At 43.0% G+C, this 26183-nt stretch overlaps 1 protein-coding gene across 1 annotated transcript in view; it reads left to right on the forward strand.

Annotated features, from left to right (window-relative positions):
* Window positions 1–26183, forward strand: part of EMSY (EMSY transcriptional repressor, BRCA2 interacting) — a 1287433-nt gene that overhangs the window by 504989 nt on the left and 756261 nt on the right. The window contains exon 8 of the mRNA XM_044072832.1: window positions 8491–8721. Within this exon, the coding sequence (XP_043928767.1) occupies window positions 8491–8721 (231 nt within the window). The remainder of the gene's footprint in view (window positions 1–8490; window positions 8722–26183) is intronic.

Below are 26183 nucleotides of genomic sequence, written 5' to 3' on the forward strand. Positions count from 1 at the left end.
AAGGAAAGACGCTCTCTGCCGTGGGAGTCCATTTTACAGTTCCTTCGAGACCTTACCGTAAAGGTCAGAAGAGTGGCAAAATGTGGTTCAAGAAATCTGAGACCTTTTCAGGACACACAAGGTGATTCCTCCTTCTGAGGCAGGGGAGGAGGATATAATGGTAGACGTCGCTCTCGAGGCAGGGGAGGCCCACAAAATCAGGGTGGTCACGATTCCTTTCGTGACCGTCCCTATCAGCGTTCCTGATGTGGAACCTGACTGTGCGTCTCTGGAGCCGGTCGCGAGTCGCCTATCCTCGTACCCAGAAGCCTGGCTAAATCTCACTCGAGACAAGACATCATTACCAGAGGTTACTCTATACCCTTTTCCCATCCTCCACGCCCTCCCAAAAGGATCCCAGATGTACCACCCAATCACAGGGATCAAGCGGCTATAGAGATAGAAAAGCTGCTATTAAAAAGAGTCATCCAAAAGGTCCCAGCAGACCAGACAGGATTCGGAACATACTCCTGGTTCTTTTTAGTTCCAAAAAGAACAGGGGACTGGAGACCCATCCTAGACCTCAAGTCCAAGTTCCGAATGGTCACACTACAATCCATACTCCCTTTGTTGGGGAGAGACAGCTGGATGTGCTCAATAGATTTCCAGGATGACTACTAACACATAATGATCAACAAAGCATCAAGGAGCTACCTACATTTCCGGCTGGGAGCCAATCATTACCAGTTTTGGGCGCTGCCCTTTGGTCTCATCACAGCCCCCTGGGTGTTCACCAAGTGCATGGCAGTAGTCACAGCTCATTTGCGGCATCAGGGAATCGAAGTCTTTCCATACCTGACGATTGTCTCCTGACCGCCACCACCAGGCATCGCCTAATTCAATCAAGAGATTCCACAATCAAGCTCTGTTCCCAGTTGGGAATCTCAATAAACTGGGAAAAGTCTTCTTTTTTGCCCACTCAGTCTATAACTTCTATAGGAGCAAACATAGACATGGTCGAGATGTCAGCCAGACTACCTACAGACAAAATACAGAATCTTGTGCAACAAGTTTACAGAATACTTCCCCTTCAATGAGTCAAAGTGAAAGTGGTGTTGCAGCTTCTCGGAACTATGGCGTCAACCATAACCTTGGTACCTTTAGCAAGACTACATATGAGAATACTCCAATGGCTTCTGTCATCCCAGTGGTCGTTTCAACAGTTGCCCCTACATCATCAGATCCTGATTACAGATTCTTGCAAAAAGGACCTACGTTGGTGGATTCAACCAGGTCATCTTACCACAGGGACTCCCTTTGTACTGCACCGACCTGTTGCCACTTTGACCATGGATGCCTCTCAGGGTGGGGGGGGGCATTATCTTGGCAGGACTGTCCAAGGCACATGGCAAGAGCAGGAGGCCCATCTGCATATCAATGTCCTAGAGATGAGGGCGGTGCTTTTAGCGTTGCAAGCACTTCACAACCTTCTCCCTCTAGGGACGATAGCTATCCAGACTGACAACATGTCGGTTGTCTGGTATCTAAACAAACAAGGGGGAACCAGATCATACCCTTTATGTTGAGAGGCCATGCGAGTTTGGGATTGGGCGATTTCTTCCTGACGCTTTCTCTTTGCAACGCATATCCCGGGGACTTCCAGCATAATAGCGGACAAGCTAAGCAGGGCAATTTTGTTACCTCACGAATGATCCTTGAACCAGAAAATAGCCAGCATGATCTCCCACAAGTGGGGACAACCCTGCTGCAACCTCTTTGCCAGTCCCATCAACACCAAATGCAGCACCTCCCCCCTCCGGGGGAGTCTCCAAGTGATGCACTCGTCCATGATTGGCCCCCGGGACTCCTTTATGCTTTTCCTCCTTTTCCACTCATTCCCGAGGTCATACAGAAAGCAATGCTGTTGGGAAGCAAGATGATCCTCATTACCCCCTTACTGGCCTCGTCAGATTTGGTTCCCTTTTCTCGGGCCTCACCTGTTTGATTGCCCATGGAGGCTGGACCCAGTGCCAGACCTTCTGCCACGTCAGGTTCTCTTCACCCCAGTCTCCACACTCTCAAACTGACAGCATGGCTGCTCCAGTTTCATCACTAGTCAGGCTTCATGATTTGTCTCCAGCTGTAACTCATATTATTACCTCTTCTCACAAGCCTTCGACCAGAAAATTGTATCATAGTAAATGGAAGAGATTTTCCATATGGGCACACAATAGAGAAGTTGATCCATTTAAAGTTCAACTAGCAGCAATATCTCATTTTCATGTGGGGATTAACGATTCCAGTCTTATGTTTCACAAACTGTGCAAATCCTTTAAGGGTTCCACGATGTTGAGACCTCTTGTACAAGACCCCATTCCACCTTGGGACCTGAATCTAGTTCTGTCTAGACTTACTCTGCTACCCTTTGAACCAGCCCATAGTTGTCAGTTGAAGTTTCTGTCGTGGAAGACTCTTTTTCTGGTGGCAATAACCTCAGCCAGGCGAGTTTCTGAATTACAAGCTCTGTCTGTTAAACCTCCATATTTAATTTTTCACAAAGATAGGGTCTCTCTCCGGACTAACCCTTCTTTTATTCCTAAAGTCTGTTCTCAATATCACTTAAACCAAACAATTGAATTGCCAGTGTTCTTCCCTAATCACTCCAATAAAGCACAGTATACATTCCACTAATTGGATGTGCACAGGCAACTACGTTTCTATATCCACCGGTCCAAAGAATTTAGAAAATCAGAACAGCTGTTTATTTCCTTTGCTGAGGCGAGAATGGGCTTGCCAGTTTCCATGGTTACACTTTCGAACTGGATCTGTAGTTGTATTTCCTTTATTTACAGTTCTCAAGGAAAGGAGTTACCCTTTAAAGTTAAAGCACATTCCACCAGGTCCTTCTCTACTTCTGCTGCTTTCCAAGCCAGGACACCTATTGATAGTATTTGTGCAGCAGCAACATGGGCTACCCCTCATACCTTCATTTCTAATTATAAATTGGATTTAACTTCCAGGGGTAGAGCTTCATTTGGTTCCACGGTACTCAGGAGTATCTTCAGTGAGCCACTCATTGAAGATGCTAAGGACGCTGTCCCACATGTAATAATGGAGGCGAGATAGGACTACATAACATAAAGAAGGTATGTACTCACCATAACGTTCCATGTATATAGTCCATCTCAACATAAAGAAGTTATGTACTCACCATAACATTCCATGTATGTAGTCCATCTCGCCGAACATTATTACAAACCCACCCACCAGCCCCCTTCCTGGAGGATCTGGATACAGTTTTTTCCCCTTTCTATAGTGGTTTTTTGCCACAAGGGCTCCTTTTATTGCAATTTATTCTTCCGGACCTTTGTTCCTTTTTCATGTCTGATTCTGGTAGACTAGTAGCAAACAAGATCTGGGGAATGTGCGCATGTATCATGGGATACCTATTAGCCACGAGCCAATCAGAAGTTTTCAGGCTTTCTAAGCAGCCGAGTCGTAGCCGAGGATTGGCTCTGAACCCACATGTAATAATGTTCGGCGAGATGGACTACATACGTGGAATGTTATGGAGAGTACATAACTTTTTTTTTTTTTAATTTACTAGTGTCTTCCATGAAGAAACTATTGCCTACTTGGATGTTAATTTAATTAAGGATAGAGTGGGTAAAAGTACATGGCTAAAATTTACTGCAAGTCAACGTACTCTAATTTTTTTCTTTTTTATACAAGTTCACATCCCCACCACCAAAAAATCTGTTATTAAAAGTCAGTCTGTGCTGCCAGAATGGTGTCAGAGGAGAAGGACGTTTTAGAGGAGTGTGATGCCCTAATATGTTTATTCATAGAGGGTACCCAGTTGGTATGGTGTCTGAGCTTGTGAGTGAGATCGAGTGAGATCCGGTTTAAAACAAACAGGGTGGTTCAAACCCATCTTATTTAACCATGAAGAAGTTTCTTATGATTCGAGTTGTATAGAAGTACCTATGGATGGTTTACTAGTAGGAGACAATAGAATTGAGAACTATAGAATTAGTTTCATCACTCCATTTAGTGTTGATGCTAATCAAATTATTAAAATTTTGTGGAAAAACTGGAACATTTTTGGTTCAGACACAAAGATAATGGGGAAGATGGGGAGCAAACCTATTGTAACATTTAGAAGAGGTAAAACTTTAAAAAGCCCTCTTAAAAAGTGGAAAGTCTATGTGCCCTAGAACACCTGGAATGTTCAAATGTGAGGTTTGCAATTTTTGTAAGTTTATGGCGACTGGTAGCACCTTTTTGATTCGAGGAAGTACTTATAAAGTTAGTGGACGGTTTGATTGTAATTCCAAGGCAGTGGTGTTGCTACCCCAGTGTCAGACATGCCCAGCCTTCTATGTCGGAAAAACCGACAGAAGACTAAAGGAAAGGGTACATGAGCATGTACACAGTATTACCAAAGGCAAAAAGGAGAACGCTTTGGCAAGGCATTGCAACCATAACTTTGGACATTTTTTTGTGTTTTTAGAATTATTGATCAGATTGTACCCAACTTATGAGGGGCCCATTCCAACTATTGTTGAAACAACTGGAATTGCTTTGGCAAATGAGACTAAATGCCAGTAGGGCACCAGGACTAAACAAAGTAATCTCACTAACTTGTATTTTAAAATTAAAAAGTTTGAGTAGATGACTTGCTGTTTGGCCCTGATATAAAAACTGGAGGTTCAGCGTAGAATCTAATTCGCATCTTGGAAGTGTAACAGCTAAATGGATTTTGTAACCTCTGGTCTGAAGTAACTGTGTACATGTTTTTGTAGCTAATGGAGTATTTTAACAACACTTTGTACAAACAACATGTGTAGGTGTCTAGAGACAGTATAAAACAATTTTAACAAGTTTAAGTGTTAATTTTAAGCAAACTTTTAACCAATATTTAATATTATATTTGGTAACAAACTCTATGGTAAAATGTTTTGCTTGGTGGGTGGGGTTGCTTGCTTAATACTTATTTGTAGCTTTTTAAGTTGGAAAATGCTGAACTTGGCTGTTTTAACATTACCTAATTACTGCCTTTTAACTGTTTCTATGAGGATGTGTTTCTAGTGGTTAATTAGTTTAATAGGAAGGTACAGGATGAATACTTAATGCTTCAAACTTTTTGCTTTCTTTGTCTGAAGAATTCTGGCTATGTAGCCAAATGAAAAGCACTTTACATTACTGTTTGGTTTTTATTCGTTTCGCATTAATTTCTTGATTTTAGTCCTAAAGTGTTAGGTGCCTCTGTTTTCAACAGTTCCATACACTGCAGGGTCTGTCACTAGTAGTTATGTTGTTTAAGTTGTCTTTCCATTTAGAACAGCAGCTAAGACACTTGTTCTATAATGAAAAGGCTGTGTGTGCTCTTGTCATCAATGCAGATGTATGAAAACAAACGCTTTTTTTGTTGTCCATAGTTTGTGTTTTGTTTAACCTCTTCTGTTTGTATGTCTGTGAACCCATATCTAAAGATCAAAATTATCAGAAATTGCAGTTGTGACAACCCCATCTCAAACAGAAGTCTGAAAGGCAGCCCATTATGTAGAGAAAGCGATCCCAGAAACTATGGGTTACCCCAGGAAATGTCTTTGGGAGCGATGAGGGGTACTGAGCCAGACATCTTGGAATGTTATGCCTTCTTTCAAATTTCATGAATGACTTTATAAAGTTGACTGGGAAACATCTTGCATTTTGTTGCCATGTATTATGATTTAACCCATTCCCTCCTACTGCACCGAAATGTGCTGTGTTTGGCTCAACATTCGCAGTGCTACTTGAAGCAAAAAGCTGCTTTACTTGCTCATTTTAAAGGATTTTTATCACATTTTAATCTTTGCAGCTCAATGTTGAAGGAAGTCACACTACAGATTTATCCGCAATCAAGGTATTTTTGTACCTTATTAAAACAAGTGCTGACATATGCAAATGAGTTAAACATCCTGTTGCAGTTACTACTGGGGAGCAGTTATGGGACCCCTTTTATTTACTTGTTTCATTAATTTGTTTTCATTAAACTTCTTTGCTCTCCCCTTATTGCTGTGTATAGATGACCTTGCTTTATTTATTGTATTCATCTTTCATCTTGTGCTGTTAAACTTTTCCACACAGCCTGCTGAATGCTTTAACAAGGCATGTCTGAGTCTAGACTTAAAAGAAGCGGTGCTCTTCAAGAACAACTGAAAGAGTTAGCAACTTTCTAAACAATAGGCATTAAGTTGGATTTATTTTTATTTATTTGTTAACCAGTTAAGCCCAGTAGGTACAAGTGCCTCTTTAAGGGGCAGCCTTGCTCTGACTTGTACAGTAACTTAGGGATGGAGGGAATTAAACCCTGAGGTACAGGATGAAACCAGTTAGCATGTAGTCTTACCCCAATCAGCTGTATTGCCTCAGGGTGCTGCTTGCTATTACCAGTGCCCAGAGACTTCTTGCTAGAAAGTAAATTGGTAGACATACCTGGAAGAGAAATCCATCCCAGAAGGTCTTCATATCTGCACTTCCTGATGATGTGTAACCTGCTACCTCTAGTCGTATGACTAGAAATAATCATCTGTCACTAAAGACAGCAAACACAGGCACTTAGATTGTACAGTGACAGTATATGGGTTGGATATCCATGTCCTGTGCTGTTACATTTGTGGGTAAAAGTGAGAAGGCACAGTAACAGGTAACATGCTTTCTCAAGTGGGGTTAAATGTCTTTGTGATTTTATTGGGAAGCTGCTGGGTAATTGGTTAGTACAGTTACTGTACTAGCAAATTAAGTGCTTTGCAGATGTGCAGTGAAAGAGAGTTTTTATTTTAAAACCAACTTCATGACAATTTTAAAATGAGAGAAAAAATGTAACTGAAGTAAACTCTTCACCTGCACCAGTAGATCAGCTGTGAGATGCCGAGTTTAGTCGTACTTTGCAGATAAGAGGTTAAACCTTAAGCACTGTAACACGTGAGAGTTACTCTTGAACTGCAAATTGCATTCATCAGTCTTGGACCAGCTGATGGCTCGCGCGAGGATTCGCAATGCTAGGTCCCAGAAGACACGCACAAGAAAATGACACAAAATACAGGAGAATAGAGAATATCTAACATCACTCAATCACCTTTAAACTTTGTGCGCACACAAACACACTCCCCCAAACTTTGGTGTACCATTTTAGAGACTGTCATACCTCAGAGAAGGGGGAAAATTCTGATAAATGGTAATCTCAGACATAATATATGTGCGGGTACACACACACACACATACGCAAACACAATCCCCCAAACTTTGATGTACCATTTTAGAGGCTGTCATACCTCAGAGAAGGGGGAAAATTCTGATAAATGGTAATCTTAGACATAATATATGTGCGTCTGGATTTTCAGTTATTTTCTCCACATTTCAGGACTTGGCATTCCAAGTCCCATCATTTCATATAGTACTACAACCCTACTATTTCCTGGAATTCTTCGCCTAATTCATTTCAGCCTTCACCCATAAAATTTGGTGCACACTTCCAGTCAGTATCAGGTTATAAGAGTTCTTCAGACAAATTTGGTGCACACTTCCAGTCAGTATCAGGTTATAAGAGTTCTTCAGACAGCGCTACGTTATGTAGTTGTCTTCCATTATCTTTGTCCTGCCTCCTGTCAGCTATACAAAACACACTTCATAAAACATCACAGTGTATTAATATCCTTCTCTTCAGAGATAATTAATAGATGATACATTTCAGTGTTAGTATGTGTTCTTTTGTTACTTTAAGTATTGATTCTTTGCACAGTTCTGTAAGCTGTTTTTTTCAGTAGCTATCTGTGTCAGTATCTTCATTTTCTGTTTGACTTGTATTTTACTGTATAATGGAGTATAGCTGATAAACTGGCCTGATAGTCCAGTCTGCTCACCTCAAACCAAAAAACTGTGGAGGGGATGCAGCAGGCACATGCAGGTGGTAGTGCACTTGAACTGCATTTGTGAAAAGAACGAAAGTTAGTGATTGGTATCATCGCTTTTCACTGTGGATATAGTATGGCAAGAATGTAGGCAAAAGCTGAAGAATGTATTAAGATGGGTCTACTTTGTTTGACTGAAGTTTCAAAACTTCGAAACATATATGGCGGAAACCCATATGATCAAAGTATTGAAACTTTGAACACTTTGAATTGAGATCACCGTACATGGCGGAACGGGAGATTTACCGTTCTCACTGTAGTGCGATTTCAGAGTTGGTATATTTAAGTAGAACTGGGTGTGGGGGGTGCAGGGGTGCTTGCCCCCCTGCAAAAACGTAAAGTTTTTTTTTATTTTGAGTTTTTTTGTTGTCCTTTTGAAATTTCAAAACTTTGATCATATGGTCTCGGCCATATGGGTTTTGAAGTTTTGAAACTTCAATCAAACAAAGACCCATTAAGACACATAAAAGCTTTTATTTGCTGTGAAAAGTTTAAGTATTGCAGGAAAATGGCTTCTTAATACCAATTCTTTCAATTTTTTTTTTCTCTGCTGTAGCAGTGTCATCCTCTGCTGTAAAGATTGCTTCAGTTAGACAAGCATCTCCTAAAAGTGTAGTGAGTTCTCCAACCCAGATCCTGGCTCAGCTTCCCAAGCATCAGCAACAGTCACCAAAACAACAGCAGTCTCCACAAATGCCTCAGACATCCCAGGCTGGCCTGCAGCAGAGTCCACAGCCTCAGACTCCAACTACTATCAAACCGACCATACAGATCAAACAGGAGTCAGGTAAGCAGACATCTAGAGATTGTCAGGTGTAGCTCTGTTGTAAAGTGTGTATGTATGTGGGGGGGGGGTGCCCACTCATAAGCTTTATTTATCCTTAGCTGTGATGTAATGTTTGATACTGTCATGGCTGAAAATAAAGTGGTTCTGTCTTATGTTTGCAGTATAGATCAGGTTCTGGACTTAGGTTGGCTTTGATACCAGCATTGGCAACTGTCAAAGGCAGCTCTGCCACATTTACTTATTTATTTGACGTTTGTTAACCGGGTTGGTCCAAGTGAACCAGAGGAGAAAAGCTCCAGAGATTTATAAATACAAAAACAAATTTAACATAGTTAATAATTAATTGCAAGACAATTTAAAAAGCAGTAGTAGTGCAATAACAGATAATTAAGAGGTACAGAAAACAAGATGTGAACAAGATAAGAATACAAATCAAAGCAAGATAGTAGTAGAAATTTCAGCAATGATAAATATGTATATGTATGTGTGTGTGTTTGTGTCTTTCGGCTTTTCCCAATTAGGGGTCGCCACAGCGGAACTCTGGTCCGCTAATGATTGGTAGTTGATTTTTACGTGCCGAGTTACCAGCCCTGACGCACAACCTTCAATGAAGGTACGCCCATTAACGCATGACTCCATGCAGAAGACGCTCTAGCTGAGAATCAAACGGGACAGCATCTTACTGTGAGGTGACAATGCTACCGCAGCACCACCACCACGGATGTGTGTGTATGTATATATGTGTGTGTATATATGTGTGTGTATATATATATATATATATATATATATATGTATATATATATATATGAATATAATTTGTATAATTTTTTTTTTGTAGAGGACAGGTAAAAAAATAAGATACAAAAATGAAAAACATCCCTCAATAAAGAAGTCGTATCTTCTCAGGTATCTTTGAGATGGCCATCTATAAGTCCTGGGAATGTAGACTTCTGCATGATACAAGGGCACTTAGGCATTTCCAGATCCACCACTAACTTTAGCTCCACCCATTGACACTTGGCTTTATGGGGTTTTGGGCAGCACTCCTGAGTTTCGTCTTCTGACAAGTTTTGGAATTCTCTGAAGACAGCACCGTTCAGGGTCAGATATGTCCTGTAGCCACTCAGAGAGGGTGCAAGATGAGTCACATGGAATCACCAGCAGAGTCTTTCCCTGACTGAGACCTCAGTGACAGGAGGTTCCCTCAGGCCACTCCATCTGACTCCAAATTCTGGGAAATTTTGGAATTGAGATGGAGGAATGCTTGGCCCATAGACCCCAATCCTCCTGAAGACATTTTGATGGCGGCCTTTTGCATTGCTCTGTTTACATCTTGGGTGGTCTCAGACATGGACTACATGATTGATTTGGTTGTGGAAAGGGCTTGATGAGAACCTCGTGTGGCTTGAGGCCATCTCAAAGGTATCTGCGAAGATAAGACTGTCTAAAGATGGACTATATTGGAGTAAAGGTCCCCTTGCTGTAGTAGTGGCAGCAGTGAAGGGGGAGCCCTCTGACAAGAGCCCTACTATCCAGCCACCCAGTAAGGATTGTAGGGCAAGTATACAGGATGTGGGAACATGCTTTCATGCTAGTTACTTTCTGTATACATGCCTTAAATTACATGATTCATATTTTGGTTATCTGTTCTTCAGTTGCATTTTAAAAGTTGTTGTCCACCATTCCATTGGTGGGGGTGAGGTGTTAATTATATATGTAATTGATGTTAATGTTAATATGTACAATTACAGATTTGTTTCATTTTTCATGGAGCCTTGTCCAAGATTCATATCAGATGAACAAACTATCGATGTATTGAAACGACAGTTGACACCAAATACTGCTAGATAGCTAGAAATGCAGGTAGCCGCCATGCTAACTTTATTCACTCTTTTCTTGTGTTTTGTTGTACAGTTGATGGAGCAGCTACAGATGCCAAGTTAGGCAGTACATTGAGGTGTTATGCCTTGTTTAGGCTTTATGACTTGCTCAGAACGTCAAGGCATCCTTCACTAACTTCCCCTTTGATGTGTCCTCCCTCTTTGGACCTCTGGTTAAGGAGAAACTGGTAAGAAGCAACTGAGGACGAGACCTTGTTTGCCACGGAAGTTACGTTCCCATACCCTTTTCAAGGAATCATAAAGCCCCTAAGAATTTGTAATTAAAAAAATCCCAAACTGCAACCCCTTGACCACTATCAAGGCAGGGGTGTCCCCAGAGGTTGCTGGTGCCCACAGTGGATGCCACATTAGAGGGAGAGGTACTTTGGAAAATCATAGATGTTCTTCGTGTTTCACTGTTGCAGTCATTACATTTGGGTAATCTGCTGGCAGGTTGCCCTCAGTCGGCCTGAATTCCAAAGTCTTGGGTCCTGCGTCGGTTGCTGTCTTCTCTTCCATGACGTCAGGTCGTCAGGGGTATAAAACATGCAGCTGACTCCATTTTCTTTAGTCTTTCTTGCCGTGCGGTGCCCAAAGCAGAAGCATTTCGCAAGTGCCAGTCGGCCGACTACTGAAATATTCGAGTTTGAGTGTCAGAACTGATCACAACATGCCTGGCTGTCGGTTTTGTGCTAGATTTAACCAAAGCACTATTAAGTGTTGGTATATTTTTGCATCCAAGTATTTTGGGAACAGATTTAACTACCCAGAAATGTCGTCAGATAGCAATCGGACTACCGGAGTACATAAACACAAAGAAAAAGACAGAGAAAGGCAGTCGAGATCCAAAACCGACGATGAAGCTTCTCCCAAGCCAGTCGCCGGTTCGCCAGTAGTCATGCACATGTTCATCGTGTGACACTGCTGCAGTCATTACTCTTGGGTTATCCTGCCATCAGGCGGTTAGTTGGCCTGAGTTCCAAAGTCTTGGTCCGGCATCGGTTGCTGTCACTTCTTCCCTGACATCAGTGCGACAGGGGTATGTAAGATGCAGCCAACGCCATTTTCTTCAGTCTTTCTTGCTGCGTGGTGCCCGAAACAGAAGCAGTTCGCCAGTGCTGGTTAGCCGACTCCTGAGATTTTCATTCCGAATCCAGAACCAAAGTCTTCTAAAAAGCTAAGTACTCCATTGGAGAAGCTTTTTCTTGACTCGGACCGATGTCAGTAAAAGTTAATAATTGTATTTCTTGTGGGAAGCAAATACCTCATAGGGATTTCCACTCCTACTGTATCCCATGCCTAGGCCCAGACCACGACGTCACTGGTTGTTGGTTTTATGCTAGGTTTAACAGGCGCACTATTAAACGTCTGTTTGATTTTGCCTGACATTATTTTGGCAGAAAATTTAATTACACCATGCCGCCGGAACTACCGACGACCGGAATTCATAAAAAGGACAAGGACAGGCATCTGAGGCCCAAGACTGACGACGAGGCCTGTTCTAGGTCGGTCGCCGGTTCTCCGGTTTTCAGCGAGGCACCTACGCAGCCCTTGACGACCACTTCAATAGAACCACAGACCGCCTCCAACTCCCATGTGGAGCTGGCTGGGCCTTCAGACTCTCTTGGTATTCAGATTACCGAACTTAATCCTACAAAGGGAACCGAAGTAGCTGAACAATCCACAGCTTCAGAGGGTGTTTTCAGACCTACCCAGTTAACTATTAAACCCCTCTGTTAAGTCTAAGCCTCCCTTAAAAGCAAAGAAACAGACACAGCAATCTCCAGGGCAGGCTTCCATGCCTAATAAACAAATGCTAAAAATGGCCAAAGACCTAATCACCCTGATCAGAGGGTCCCAACCACCTCCAGATAAAAGGCCCAGACAGGATGCAGACTGTGAATCTTCAGGCCAGGTGTCCATTTCCTCTGACTCATCCTCAGACATAGGGTATTCCTTACCCCCTTATGAGGATTCTGATGCTGAGGAATCAATTCCATCAGCCTCTCAGCCTGAGGACTACTCCTTTGGGGAGACCTTACATACCATGAGGGAGCATTTCCACTGGGAAGGCCAGGATTACTCAGAATCCAAGAAAAGGCTCAGAGACTTCCTTTTATTGCCTTAGCACAGACCCCTTGCTATTCTGCCAATGTTGGATATTGTGGATGATGTATACACTGAATCCACCTGACTCCTTACCACCAGCCCCAATTAAGCCAGACAGATATTAGAGTCCCCGACTCTCACAAATTTCTATACAAAAGCCCTGTTGCTGACCCTGAAACTATTTCTCAGGGACCCAAAGGGATTAAGGCCTCGTCAGCTAAAAACCCAGTCCCCTCTGACAGAGATTCCAGAGCATTAGACAGATAGGGCAAGAAAATTTATACATCTGCAACTTTAGCCATGAGAGCCTTGAATTGCCAGATTCACATGCTAAAATATCAGCAATTTTTAATGTTTCAGTTGAAACAAAAGATGCTTCCAGATTCTGATCCTCCTAATTTGAAAGAAATGCAGGATTTATTGCATGCAGCTGAACAAGTGGGAAAACATACTTTGCAATGTGGTTTTGATTCCTTAGAGGCCTCCTGTAGAGCAGCAGTTACAGGCTCTGTCATTAGAAGGCATGCTTGGTTAAAAGAACATACGCTACCAGATCATGTTAAGGCCAAATTACTGGATGCACCTTTGCAGCGGGATGTGTTTGGAGTTAAGGCAGAGGAGGTATTAAAAAAAGATGGAAGATAAGGCAAAATCTATGCAAACGGTCAAAGATTTCTTACAGGTTCAACCTCCTCGCTTTAGCAGAAATTGGACAACAAAAAATTGGTTATTTCCAGTCACAGACATACCTCAAAGGGGCAGATATAGATGTCCAAGAGGTAGAGGTTAGACACAAGGCCCTTACAGACCTCGACAATGGGGTACTCCAGGCCAGAAAGAAGGGGAAGACAGACCTCAACCTTATAAAAAACAGTCTCAATGACTTCCCACTACAGCTGCCAAACAGTTCTCTCTTGGCAGCCCCCTTAGGAGGAAAACTGGCTCTTTTCTATCATAATTGGCATTGCATCACCAAAGACAAATGGGTTCTCAACATCATTTCTAAAGGTTACAGGTTCCACTTCCACACTATTCCAAGGTTAAAAGGAATGCCAAATCTGCCACCAAATCAATGGGCAGAGGCTCAAAAACAGATTACAGCACTCATGGACATGAGAGCTATTCAAAAGGTACCACCACAAGAGCAAGGACAAGGATTTTACTCGAGACTCTTTCTGCTTCCCAGAAAGGAAAAAGCCTGGCGACCCATTCTGGACCTTTCTTCTCTGAATACTTACCTGGATATTCCAAAATTCAAAATGTTGACACTACAGCAGCTTCTTCCCATGCTGGGCAAGAAAGCTTGGCTTGTGACTTTGGACCTCAAAGAGGCATACCTGCATGTCCCTATCAGACAAAACTGCAGAAGATACCTCAGATTTCTAGCAGGTTCAATGCACCATCAATTCTCTGCACTGCCCTTTGGCTTATCTACTGCGCCCAGGGTCTTCACAAAGTGCCTGGCACCAGTAACTGCATTTTTCAGGCAAAAAGGAATTCAAATTTACCCATACCTGGACGACTGCCTGATCCAAGCAGAGAGCAAGGACATTCTTCTAAAGCATCTGGCATACGTAAAAAAGTTAAGTTGCCTGGGGTACACAGTAAACGAAAAGAAATCAAAAGTAGTGCCCTCACAAGAGATAATATTCCTGGGTGCCAGCTTAAACACAACGGCCCAGATGGCTTATCTCACGCCAGACAAGCAAGGAAAACTGACTCGCTCTTTTCATTTAATGGCAACAAAGACCCAACTCCCTGCAAGAAAAATTCTGCAGGCCTTGGGCTACATGGCATCTTGCATACTACTAATTCCAGATGCCAGACTGCATATGAGGAAACTACGATGGTACCTAAAGAGTGTATGGTCTCAACACTGTCAAAATTTGGAAACAGTTATACCACTAATTCCTTGCCTACAACAGGAGTTTCAATGGTGGGCTCAAGCTTGTCACCTCAAGAAGGACCAGCCTTTTACTCAACCCACAGCCAGGCAGACACTGAACAGATGCATCGGATTACGCCTGGGGAGCACACATGGCAGGAAAATGTATTTAGGGCGAGTGGCCCGCAGAACAAAGACATCTCCACATCAGTCAGAAAGAGATGCTAGCTGTACAAAATGCAATTATATCTTTCAAGGACCTGCTACATCCAGGACAACTACTACTAAAGACAGACAACACCACAGTTATGTGGTGCATAAACAAGCAAGGGGGCACACACTCCTGCCCCCTCTGCAGACAAGCCATGAACTTGTGGAACACCGCTTTAAACTACCAAGTTCATCTGCAGGCACAATTCCTGCCAGGAGAGAAAAACACACTGGCAGACGACCTAAGCAGAAACATCATGGATCCTCACGAATGGCAATTGAGTCCACAAATATTCAGAATGATAGCACAAAAATGGGGGAAACCAGACATCTGTTTGCATCCCCAATGAACTGCCAACTACAGAAATTCCATGCTTGTGGATGGTAGCTCCTTGTGCAGAAAGTGGATGCCCTCTCATTCAGCTGGAAAAAACTACAAGTATACGTTTTCCCTCCTTTACCTGTCCTTCCAAAGGTACTCATAAAAGCCAGGCAAGAAGAGCCAAAGATGATTCTGATTGCACCAGACTGGCCACGCCAGCACTGGTACCCAATCTTAGATAACTTAGCACAAGAATCACCCTGGATTTTGCCTTAAATCCCACAGCTGTTGACACAACACAACAATCAGATACTTCACAGCCAGCTAAAGACCTTAAATCTAGCTGCATGTAAAATTCCTTAACCAAGCAAGCATTGCCTCTCTCCAAAGCTGTTATGGATGTCATTCTGGAGGCCAGAAGGCCTAGCACCAGGAAAGCCTACTCCGATAAATGGAAGAGATTCTGTGCCTGGAACCAAGCACACAGCCTTGACCCTCTTGTCCCAAACATTCCTCAGATACTTCAATACTTAACTGAGATGCTGGACAAGGGCCTCTCCTTCTGATCCATCAAGATTCATGCCTCAGCCATTTCTGCTCATTACAACACGGATCCACCAATTTTTTCAAATCCTTTGCTCGAACAGTACCTCAGAGGGGCTAAAACATGAGACCGCCCCGTAGAGCACCTACACCAACTTGGGACCTCAACTTTGTTTTGGAAAAATTAACTTTACCTCCTTTTGAGCCAGCTAACACAGCAGAATTAAAATACATCTCTTGGAAGACTGCTCTGCTACTGGCAATAACATCAGCAAGAAGAGTTTCAGAATTACAGGCACTAATGGCAGTGGAACCTTTCCTCATCTTCCACCAGGACAGGGCGTCCTTAAGAACTAACCCTACGTTTATGCCAAAGGTAGTATCACGTGTGGCTCTAAGCCAAACTATTCACTTGCCAACGTTTTATCCAAAACCACAGAACAAAGGGGAGAGGACTACTACATTCCTTGGACATTCACAGACAGTTACGCTTCTATTTGGACAAAACCAAAGCTTTCAGAAAATCTGAGCAATTATTGGTAGCATACGCTGCAGGAGCACAGGGAAAAGCCATTTCAAAGCAGACTTATTTCGAAATGGATAGCTCACTGTATACGTTTTTGCTATACCCACCATGGGAAACCTGTACCTAGCAGCATTAGATCTCACTCCACCAGGGCAACAGCTACTTCAACTGCCTACCTCAGAAGAGTGCCTACCAAGGATATTTTAGAAGCAGCAACATGGAGTTCTTTACATACCTTCACCAAACATTACCATTTGCCTTTATATTCCAAATCCAGAGCTGGCTTTGCCACTGCTGTGCTGCAGGGCCTTATAGCCACCCCTAATGCCTTATAGATCCATCCTCCCTACCTCAGCTTTGGGATTCCACCCAAGTGTAATGACTGCAGCAGTGTCACACGATGAACATAATACAGTTTTGTACTTACCATAAATGTAGATGTCCGAGTGTAGACACTGCTGCAGTCCAGGTTACCCTCCCTCCTTCCTCTCTTACTGGCTGGTACGTACCTATATCTTCTACCCTTCACTACCTATGGGGAGTATTTGCTAGTAGCTGTAAGTTGTTTTTTGCTTTTCTTATGTATGTTTTATTAGCAATTGCAATTGCCTACATATTTAGAGGCACCTGACATCTGGGGCAAGAAAAACTGAAGAAAATGGCGTCAGCTGCATCTTAAATACCCCTGTCGCACTGACGTCAGGGAAGAAGCGACAGCAACCGACGCCGGACCAAGACTTTGGAACTCAGGCCGACTGGGGAACCACCTGACGGCAGGATAACCCAAGTGTAATGACTGCAGCAGTGTCTACACTCGAACATCTACATTTATGGTAGGTACAAAACTGTACTTTTCGCAGCCCCTGATACCCGCTACCTTTGAGTCGCAGGCCCCTACCGACACCCATGTGTCAGGTTTCTATTTCTTCTGGTTCCTCTTCTTATCAGGAATTATCTGTACCTCCCTATGAGGATTCTGATGCTGAGGAGTCTATTCAATCTGCATCTCCTCGTGAGGATTATTCATTTGGTGAAACCTTGCATACTTTGAGGGAGCATTTTCACTGCGAGAGTCAAGACTTCTCAGAATCAAAAAAGAGGCTCAGGGATTTCCTTCTTCTCCCTCAGCACAAGCCTTTAGCCATTCCCCCTGTTTTAGACACTGTGGATGATGTGTTTTCAGAGTCAAGCTTGACCCTGGACTCCTTACCTCCGGCTCCCAGTAAGCCTGACAGATATTACTGGGTCCCTGACTCACATAAATTTTTATTTAGAAACCCTGCTGCTGATCCTGAAACTATTTCACAGGGTCCAAAGGGAGTTAAGGCCCCAACAGCAAAAAAATCCTACCCCCTCTGACAGAGATTCAAGGGTACTGGACAGATGGGGGGAAAAAAGGTTTATACATCTGCAGCCTTGGCAATCAAGGCCTTAAACTGTCAATTTCATATGCTTAAGTACCAACAACATGTTATGGGATTGCTGAAATGGAAAATTATGTTGATTTCAGAATGTGCAGAAAATAAAGAATTGCAGGAATTATTGCATGCAGCTGAACAAGTTGGAAAGCATACTTTGCAATGTGGTTTTGATTCTTTAGTGGCCTCCTGCAGGGCCACAGTTACTGGATCTGTGATTAGAAGGCATGCCTGGTTAAAGGAACAAAATTTGCCTGATCATGTTAAAGCTAAATGCTAGATGCACCTTTACAGCATGATTCTCTGTTTGGTATTAAGGCAGAAGTGGTTTTAAAGAAAATGGAAGACAAAGCTATGTCTATGCAAACTGTTAAAGACTTCTTACAAGTGCAGCCACCAAGATTCAGTAGACAGTGGCCTACAAAAAAATTGGTCGTTTCCTGTCAGACAGAGCTCAAAGGGGCAAATCCAGACGCCCTAAGGGTTCCAGATACCAGGCGCAAGACTCAAACAGGTCAAAGCAATGGGGCGCATCCACCTCCAAATCTGGAGGAGATAAAGCGCACACCTACAGAAAGCAATCCTAATGACTTCCCTCTGCCTACACCAAGCACTTATCTTTTGGCAGCACCCATAGGGGAAAAATTAGCACTTTTTGCTCAAAATTGGCAGTTAATAACACAGGACAAGTGGGTACTAAACATCGTATCACAGGGATACAGATTCCATTTTAAACTCTGCCAATGGCAAATGGTTGGCCAGATTTGCCAAAAAAATCAATGGGCAGAGGCACAGAAACAGGTTACGTCCCTCATGGATATGGGGGCCGTTCAGACAGTACCAGAACAGGAAAAAGGACATGGTTTTTACTCGACTGTTCTTGGTACCCAGAAAGGACAAGGCCTGGTGGCCAATACTGAATTTATCGATTTTGAACATATACCTGGACATTCCAAAATTCAGAATGCTGACTTTTCAGCAGCTTCTGCCCATGCTGGGCAAGAATGCTTGGCTGGTAACTTTAGACCTAGAAGAGGCATACCTGCATGTCCCAATAAGACAGTCGTGCAGCAGATACCTCAGATTCAAGGCTGGCTTAATGCATTACCAATTCTCTGCACTGCCCTTTGGCTTATCTACTGCGCCCAGTGTCTTTACAAAGTGCCTGGCACCAGTAATTGCGTTTTGCAGACAAAGAAGTATACACATATATCCTTACTTGGACGACTGTCTCATTCAAGCAGAAAACAAGGACACTCTTCTTCGACACCTGGCGCTTGTGAAAAGGCTTCTAACATGCCTAGGGTACACAATAAACGAAAGAAATCACATCTGGTATCCTCTCAAAAGATAACATTCCTGAGTGCGAGCTTGAATACAACTGCCCAGATGGCTTCTCACGCCAGACAAACAAAGGCAACGGACTACTTACTTCAAACTGATGGCAACAAAAACCCAGTCTTCTGCAAGACAAATTCTGCAGGCTCTGGGCTTCATGGCATCCTGCATCCTACTAATTCCATATGCAAGACTACATATGAGGAAACTTCAATGGTACCTAAAAAGTTTATGGAGTCAACATTGTCACAGTCTGGAAACGATTCCTCTCCGTTCCTGCCTGCAACAGGAGTTTCTATGGTAGGCAGAGACATGTCACCAAAACATGGGACTGCCCTTCACTCTACCCCCTGCCAGCCAAACCTTAACAGACGCATCAGATTATGCGTGGGGGGGCCCACATGGCAGGAAGATGCATTCAGGGCATATGAGCACCAAAACAAATGCATCTACATATCAACCAGAAAGAGATGCTAGCTGTTCAATATGCCCTAACAGCCTTCAAGGACTTATTTCATCCAGGACAACTAATGATAGACGGACAACACCACAGTCATGTGGTATATAAACAAGCAAGGGGGAACACACTCATGCCCCCTTTGCAGATTAGCCATGGCACTGTGGGACACAGCTCTGACCTACCAAATACATCTTAGAAAGCTGAATTCCTGCCAGGAAAACAAAACACTCTGGCAAATGATTTAAGCAGAAACCTTATGGATCCTCACAAGTGGAAACTAAATCCACAAGTCTTCAGCATGATAACAGAGAAATGGGGGAGCCCAGACATAGATCTATTTGCCTCCCCTCAAAATTAGCAATTGAAAAAATTCTGCACAAGGGCTTATCACAGACAAACATGGAAAGTGGACGCCCTATCCTTCAGTTGGAAAAACCTATCAGTTTACGCCTTTCCTCCTTTGCCTCTTCTGCCCAAGGTCCTCCTAAAAGTCAGACAAGAGAAGCCAAAGATGTTATTAGTTGCCCTGGACTGGCCCCGCCAATACTGGTACCCAATTCTAAGGAACTTGTCTCAATACCCAGCTTGGACTTTGCCTCAAAGACCACAACTACTGTCCCAGCAAAACAGTCAGATCCTGCACAATCAACTACAGACTCTGAACCTGGCAGCATGGCTAATCATGTAATCATACAAACGACACCTCTCAGTACAGCTGTGATGGATGTCATTTTGGAAGCCAGAAGGCCTAGTACTGTTAAATCTTATGCTGACAAATGGAAGAGATTCTGTCCTTAGAATCAAGCACAAGGAACTGATATAGCAGAACCACATATTCCTCAGATATTACAATACTTAACTGAGATGCTTGACAAAGGCCTATCTTTCTCATCAATCAAAATCCATGCCTCTGCCATTTCGGCTCATTACAATACAGAGCCACCAATCTTTTGTCATCCTTTACTAAAGCAGTATCTTAGAGGAGCCAAAAATGTAAGGCCTCCTAGAAGATCACCACTTCCTGCATGGGACCTCAATTGTGTTGGAAAAGCTCACCCTGCTTCCATTTGAACCAGCTGCTACAGTGGATATTAAGTTCTTATCGTGGAGGACAGCTCTGCTACTAGCAATAACTTCAGCAAGAAGAGTTTCAGAGCTACAGGCCCTCATGGCTGTTGAGCTTTTTATCATATTTTACCCAGACAGGGTGTCTCTGATGACAAATCCTACTTTTATGCCTAAAGTGGTTTCCAGTGTGGCTCTTAACCAATCAATTCATCTGCCAACATTTTATCCAAATCCGCAGAACAAAGGGGAGATAATTCTGCATTCCTTGGACGTACACAGACCGCTAAGATTCTACTTGAGCAGGCCTAAAGCTCTAAGAAAAACTGAGCAATTACTAGTGTCATATGCTGCAGGATCAGAAGGAAAGGCTATTTCAAAGAAGACAATTTCAAAGTGGATAAGCCACTGCATCCGTTTCTGCTACTTAAACCATGGTAAACCTGTGCCCAAGGGCATTGGGTCTCATTCCACCAGAGCTGCAGCTACTTCAGCAGCCTTTCTCAGAGGAGTACCAACCAAGGACATTCTAGAGGCTGCTACTTGACCATTTGCTTCTCTAAGTCCAGGGCAGGCTTTGCCACTGCAGTGCTGCAGGGCCTTATGCTAATGCTGTTAAGCTCCAGCCTCCCAACCATAGCTTTGGGATTCTACTCATATATAATGACTGCAACAGTGAAAAATGAAGAACATAGTACAGTTGTGTACACTTACCATAAATGTAGATGTTCGAGTGTATTCACTGTTGCAGTCCAGGTTACCCTCCCGCCCATCCCCCTGTCATTCTAAAGTTTATCTTTCCTTCTTTATCTTCTACAACCTATGTGGTGTATTTGCTTGTAGATAAAGGTACAGTGTATATTGATGCATGAATATATATATATATATATATATATGTATATGTATATGTATATATATTTTTTTGCTACCTTTTTGGGGGCACCTGACATCGGGGGCAAGAAAAACTAAAGAAAATGGCATCTGCTGCATGTTTTAATACCCCTGACATCATGGAAGAGAAGACGGCAACCGACGCAGGACCCAAGACTTTGGAATTCAGGCCGACTGAGGGCATCCTGCCAGCAGGTTACCCAAATGTAATGACTGCAAGAGACACTCGAACATCTACAATTATGGTAAGTGTACACAACTGTACTTTTCTGTGGCGCATTCCAAATAATACAGTAGCAAGATCCCTAAGGACTTGCCCAAGTTTTTCATTCTGGAGGCATTTGGTGGAGGGTGTAATTTCTTGCTGCTTCCAGAGGCATGGATGGCCATCACATGAGACATTTGAGTTAGCAGCTGTGTACCATTTTCCAGATTCCAAAACCATCCTCCATACCATTTCTGGATGTTCATCATTGTCAAATAAAAGTGGCAAAAGCAGAAGATTTAAGCCTGCTACTACAAAGGAGCCAAGAAGTTCCACCATACCAAAGAGGGTCAGTGGTTTATTCAAGGTTTTTGTGGTCCCATCAAAAAAGGACCTTATGCCCTTCCTTATTCAGTATCCTAAATCAGTATGTCAAGAAGACTAAATTCCACATTGTCATGGTGCATTCCACCCTTCCATGTCTCCAGGAAGAGAATTAGATGTGCTCCTTGGATCTCTAGGATGAATATCTGTTCATGAGAAATGCCAAAGCTTCTAGGAGAGCTAGTTACTACCAATTTTGTGCAATACCACTTGGCTTCAGCAGAGCCCTAGAGTGGTCAAATTAATGGCAATCTTCGCCTCTCAAATTAGACTTTTTGAAATTCAGATTTTCCTTATTTAAATGACTGGCTTCTAGTTGTTAACACCAAGAAATACCTTATCCAGCTTTCTTGGTGTAGGAATTTCGACAAACAAAGGGAACCTGTGCAGAACATACTTTTTATCAGATGCTGCCTGGACACCATACACAGGATAGCAAAACTTCTCAGCACCTCATCCTTCCAGTTCAGTCTATGGCTCACCACATAAACCAAAAAAGGCACCACCAGGGTTTCCGGACTCCACACAGTTTTTTTTAACACAAATTGTTAAGCGCTTTCATCAGTCCAAGTTAACTTCATCAGAACAATTACTGAAAACTTTGGAAGACTGCATTCAGACAACTGATATTTCAGATAATTGACGTTCGGGTAATCTGCAATGGTATCTTCTAGGATCTTCTAGGAGTAGCGGTTATCTAACCAGGACTAGCAGTGGTTCTCTTCTATTTATAATGTCCAAAACAGGATTTCCTGTGGCTTTAGTCTGAATTCAGAAGATGCCTTCCTTGTATTCAGCTTTGGCCGGCTAACAACTTGTTATATTCAACTGGACGTATAAGAGAATTTAAGTACCTTTATCTGCTTTTTTCAAAAATACAGTATTTAAATTGATTTTAACTGTGTGGAAAGAATATTTAGCTGAACTGGAAGTTTTCACTCTGCTCTTCAGTTTGTCCCACCCACCCTCCCTGTTTTTGTTTTGGTGTTAATCTTAGTGGCCTTGCAGCTGCCCGCCCCTCTTGTAAATTTGTGTTTGGATACTCCTTCTGGGCCCATCTCATTTGCTCACTCAACTGAGTGCAGTGAGATCATATTCTGATTTCAGGCACTCCTACTGTGTACAAAGAGAGCATCTGGGAAACAGAAAAAAAAAAAAAAAAATTTAAGCTTGTTTCCTGCCTTTCCTGTTAAGTGGTATAGACTATTTGTAGGCTTTTGAGCCCCAAGCCCTTCTGTGTTGGAGGGAAGCCTTCTAGCTTAGTTTTTTCCCTATAACTAGCCAGTTTTCTAGTTTCAGCACTCAAATCTGTTTCTTTGATCTCAGCACTTGTTCAGAAAAAAAAAAAAAAAAAATTTAATCTGCTTTTACTGTACTTGTGTTTCTACCTACTTTTTTACTTTTGCATCATCTGTAAAGTACTCAATTGTATTTATTACTGCTTGGTGTAACTCATTCTAGGCCTTCTGGTTTAAACACTTGGGCTTCGGACCAGTTGTTTTGCACTGAGAGGGTTTGTGGTCTGCACTGTAGTGGCAGAACAGGTAGCTTACATCCTTCTAGGTTGGGAACTGCTGATTGAGGGCTCAGTGTCTGTTATTCTAAAAGTGTATTAATTCTGGTTTAAGCACTTAGGCTTTCAGGCCAGTTATTTTACATTAAGAGGGTTCGTGGTCTGCACTCTTGTGGGAGGAGAGGCTGGACTCTGCCCTTCTGAGCTGGGAATTTCTGATTGAAGGCTTATAGTGCATGCATATCTGAACTGCTTCTTACTGAAGTTGGTGCGCCTTGTTTGCTGTGGCATAGACTGGATTAGGGCCTGCTGGATCTAGCTTTGTTTGTGTAACTTGAGCACTAATCCAGGCATTCTCTAAAGTATTCAATTGTATTTATTACTGCTTGGTAGTAACTTGATTAAAGTTTAGCTGTCATTCTAAGTCTTTGGATTAAGCACTTGGGCTTCAGACCAGTTGTTTTACATTAGGAAGGTTTGTGGCATGCACTGTGGTGGCAGGACAGGTAGCTTTCATCCTTCTAAGTTGGGAACTGCAGATTGAGAGCCCAGTGTCTGTTATTCTTAAAGTGTATTAGTTCTGGTTTAGGCACTTGGGCTTCAGGCCAGTTATTTTACATTAAGAAGGTTTGTGGTCTGCACTCATGTGGGAGAAGAGGCTGGACTCTGCCCTTCTGAGCTGGGAATTTCTGGTTAAAGGTTTATAGTGCCTGAATATTTGAACTGTATCTTACTGAAATTGGTACACCTTGTTTGCTGTAGCATAGACTAGATCCAGGCCTGCTGAATATAGCTTTGTTTATATGCTTGTTGTTTGTTTGCTTGTTATTTCCCTGGAACGCTAATTCCACCTAATACGCTTCTCAGCTTCTGTGGCTCACTAGTGATATCTGCATTGCTTACTGTACTTATTTCCTTGTTTCACTTGAAAGAAAGTTACTGTTTGTCATTTTGCATTTAAGTTACCTGTAACACATTGCACTTAAGTTACCTGGCACTTGCTCACTAAAGCAATTATATAAGTCAGCACTAAAAATTAAAAGCACTACACCCTCACTCCCCACTGGCCCTGGTTTTCAATTATTAAGGAATTCCCAATATTATTCTAGCATGTCCAAAGGTCAGTTGTCAATCTCCTCTCCGGTCCAGCTGGTGAATCTGGGAATCTTGAGGCAATGTTACAACTGCCTCATGTACACAGACAACCCTCTCCTCCTCCCAACAAATTCCAACACATGTGAGAGATGCAACCATATAGCCAAACTGGAGGCTAAGCTCTCTCAACTCAGTACTGGCATAACCAGTCAGGAGGAGAAGGAAACCATACTCACTACAATTCCAGTCTCACATAGACCTACCACGACAGCAAACCAAACACATAATCACACAAAACATACTGAGGCTCTAAATAAAGATCTGCCAAGCAGCAGAGACCTCAAAGCAGACACCCAAGCAGCCGCTACCCAAAACAAAACACGTGCAACACATATCTCACAAAGCCAGTGTGCCAAACAGTCACAGCCCTTAAGACTAAACAACACACCTGATACACTTGTAATAGGTGACTCTATCGTCAGGCACACTGACGTCCCGCTCACCAGGCTGAACAAGGAGAGGGTCACGGTGAGCAGCCTGTCGGTGCTAGGATCCGCCACATAACACAAGCACTCAGGTCACTCCAAGGCAAGTACAAATATGACTCAGTCATTGTCCATGCTGGTGTGAATGACCTGAGACGTACCTCCCTGGACTACATGAAAAGAGACATAAAGGAGCTCTCTGAGCATGTAGCCCAGGCGGTATGACCCTGACCTTGAGTAGCATCTTACCCTCACCAAGAATGATGCCACAATATGAAGACAAGATGATCAATTTCAACAATTGGCTTAAGTACTGGTGTCATTCAAAGGGGATCCAATGCCTGTCAGCTTGGGATGATATGCTCGACAAGCCACGATGCTTCGCTAGGGACAGCTTGCACCTGTCACCCCTGGGCTTTGGGATATTGGCAAAGGCTCTTGCTACCCCCATAGTGCCTTTTTTAGGCAAGGCTCAAAGACAAACCCACCTCCATAGGTATCACAAGGGATAAGAAACTAAGAGTAATGCTACTCAACACCAGAAGTCTAAACCTCAAGATGCACGCACTCGAAACTCTCCTTAGCATGGAGAACATCGATATCTGTGCAGTAACAGAAACCTGGTTCAGGGCTCCCGAGAGCACCCCAGCACTACCAGGTTATACCTCATACCATGCTTTTGCCCCAAAACTTGGACCGAACCACAAAAGGAGGGAGTATCGATATTCATCAAAGATACCCGCACCTCCAGGTTGGTGGCAAAAGCACGAAGCATCAGAGACTATCCATGTGCAACTAACAGTGGGTAAAACTGCCTTCCAGTTTATAGCCTGCTACAGACCACCCTCCCAAAACCAGGAACCCCACTCGGCCTTCCTGAGAACACTGGAAAATATGAAGGTCTCTCCAAACACCATTATATTGGGCGACTTCAACTACCCAAACATAGACTGGGAGCATTACTCTGGCTCCAACACCCTAGCCCAAAGGTTCCTAGAATTTATAAACTCAAATGCTATGGAACAACTTGTTACCACTCCCACAAGAGGGGAAACATACTGGACCTGATCATCACCAACATGGGGACTCTATGCTCCAGACCAGAAGTGTATCCCTCACTGGTAAGATCAGAC

Source organism: Protopterus annectens, chromosome 5.part1 (assembly GCF_019279795.1).
Source record: "Protopterus annectens isolate FY-2018-M chromosome 5.part1, PAN1.0, whole genome shotgun sequence".
Taxonomy (NCBI): Eukaryota; Metazoa; Chordata; order Ceratodontiformes; family Protopteridae; genus Protopterus; species Protopterus annectens.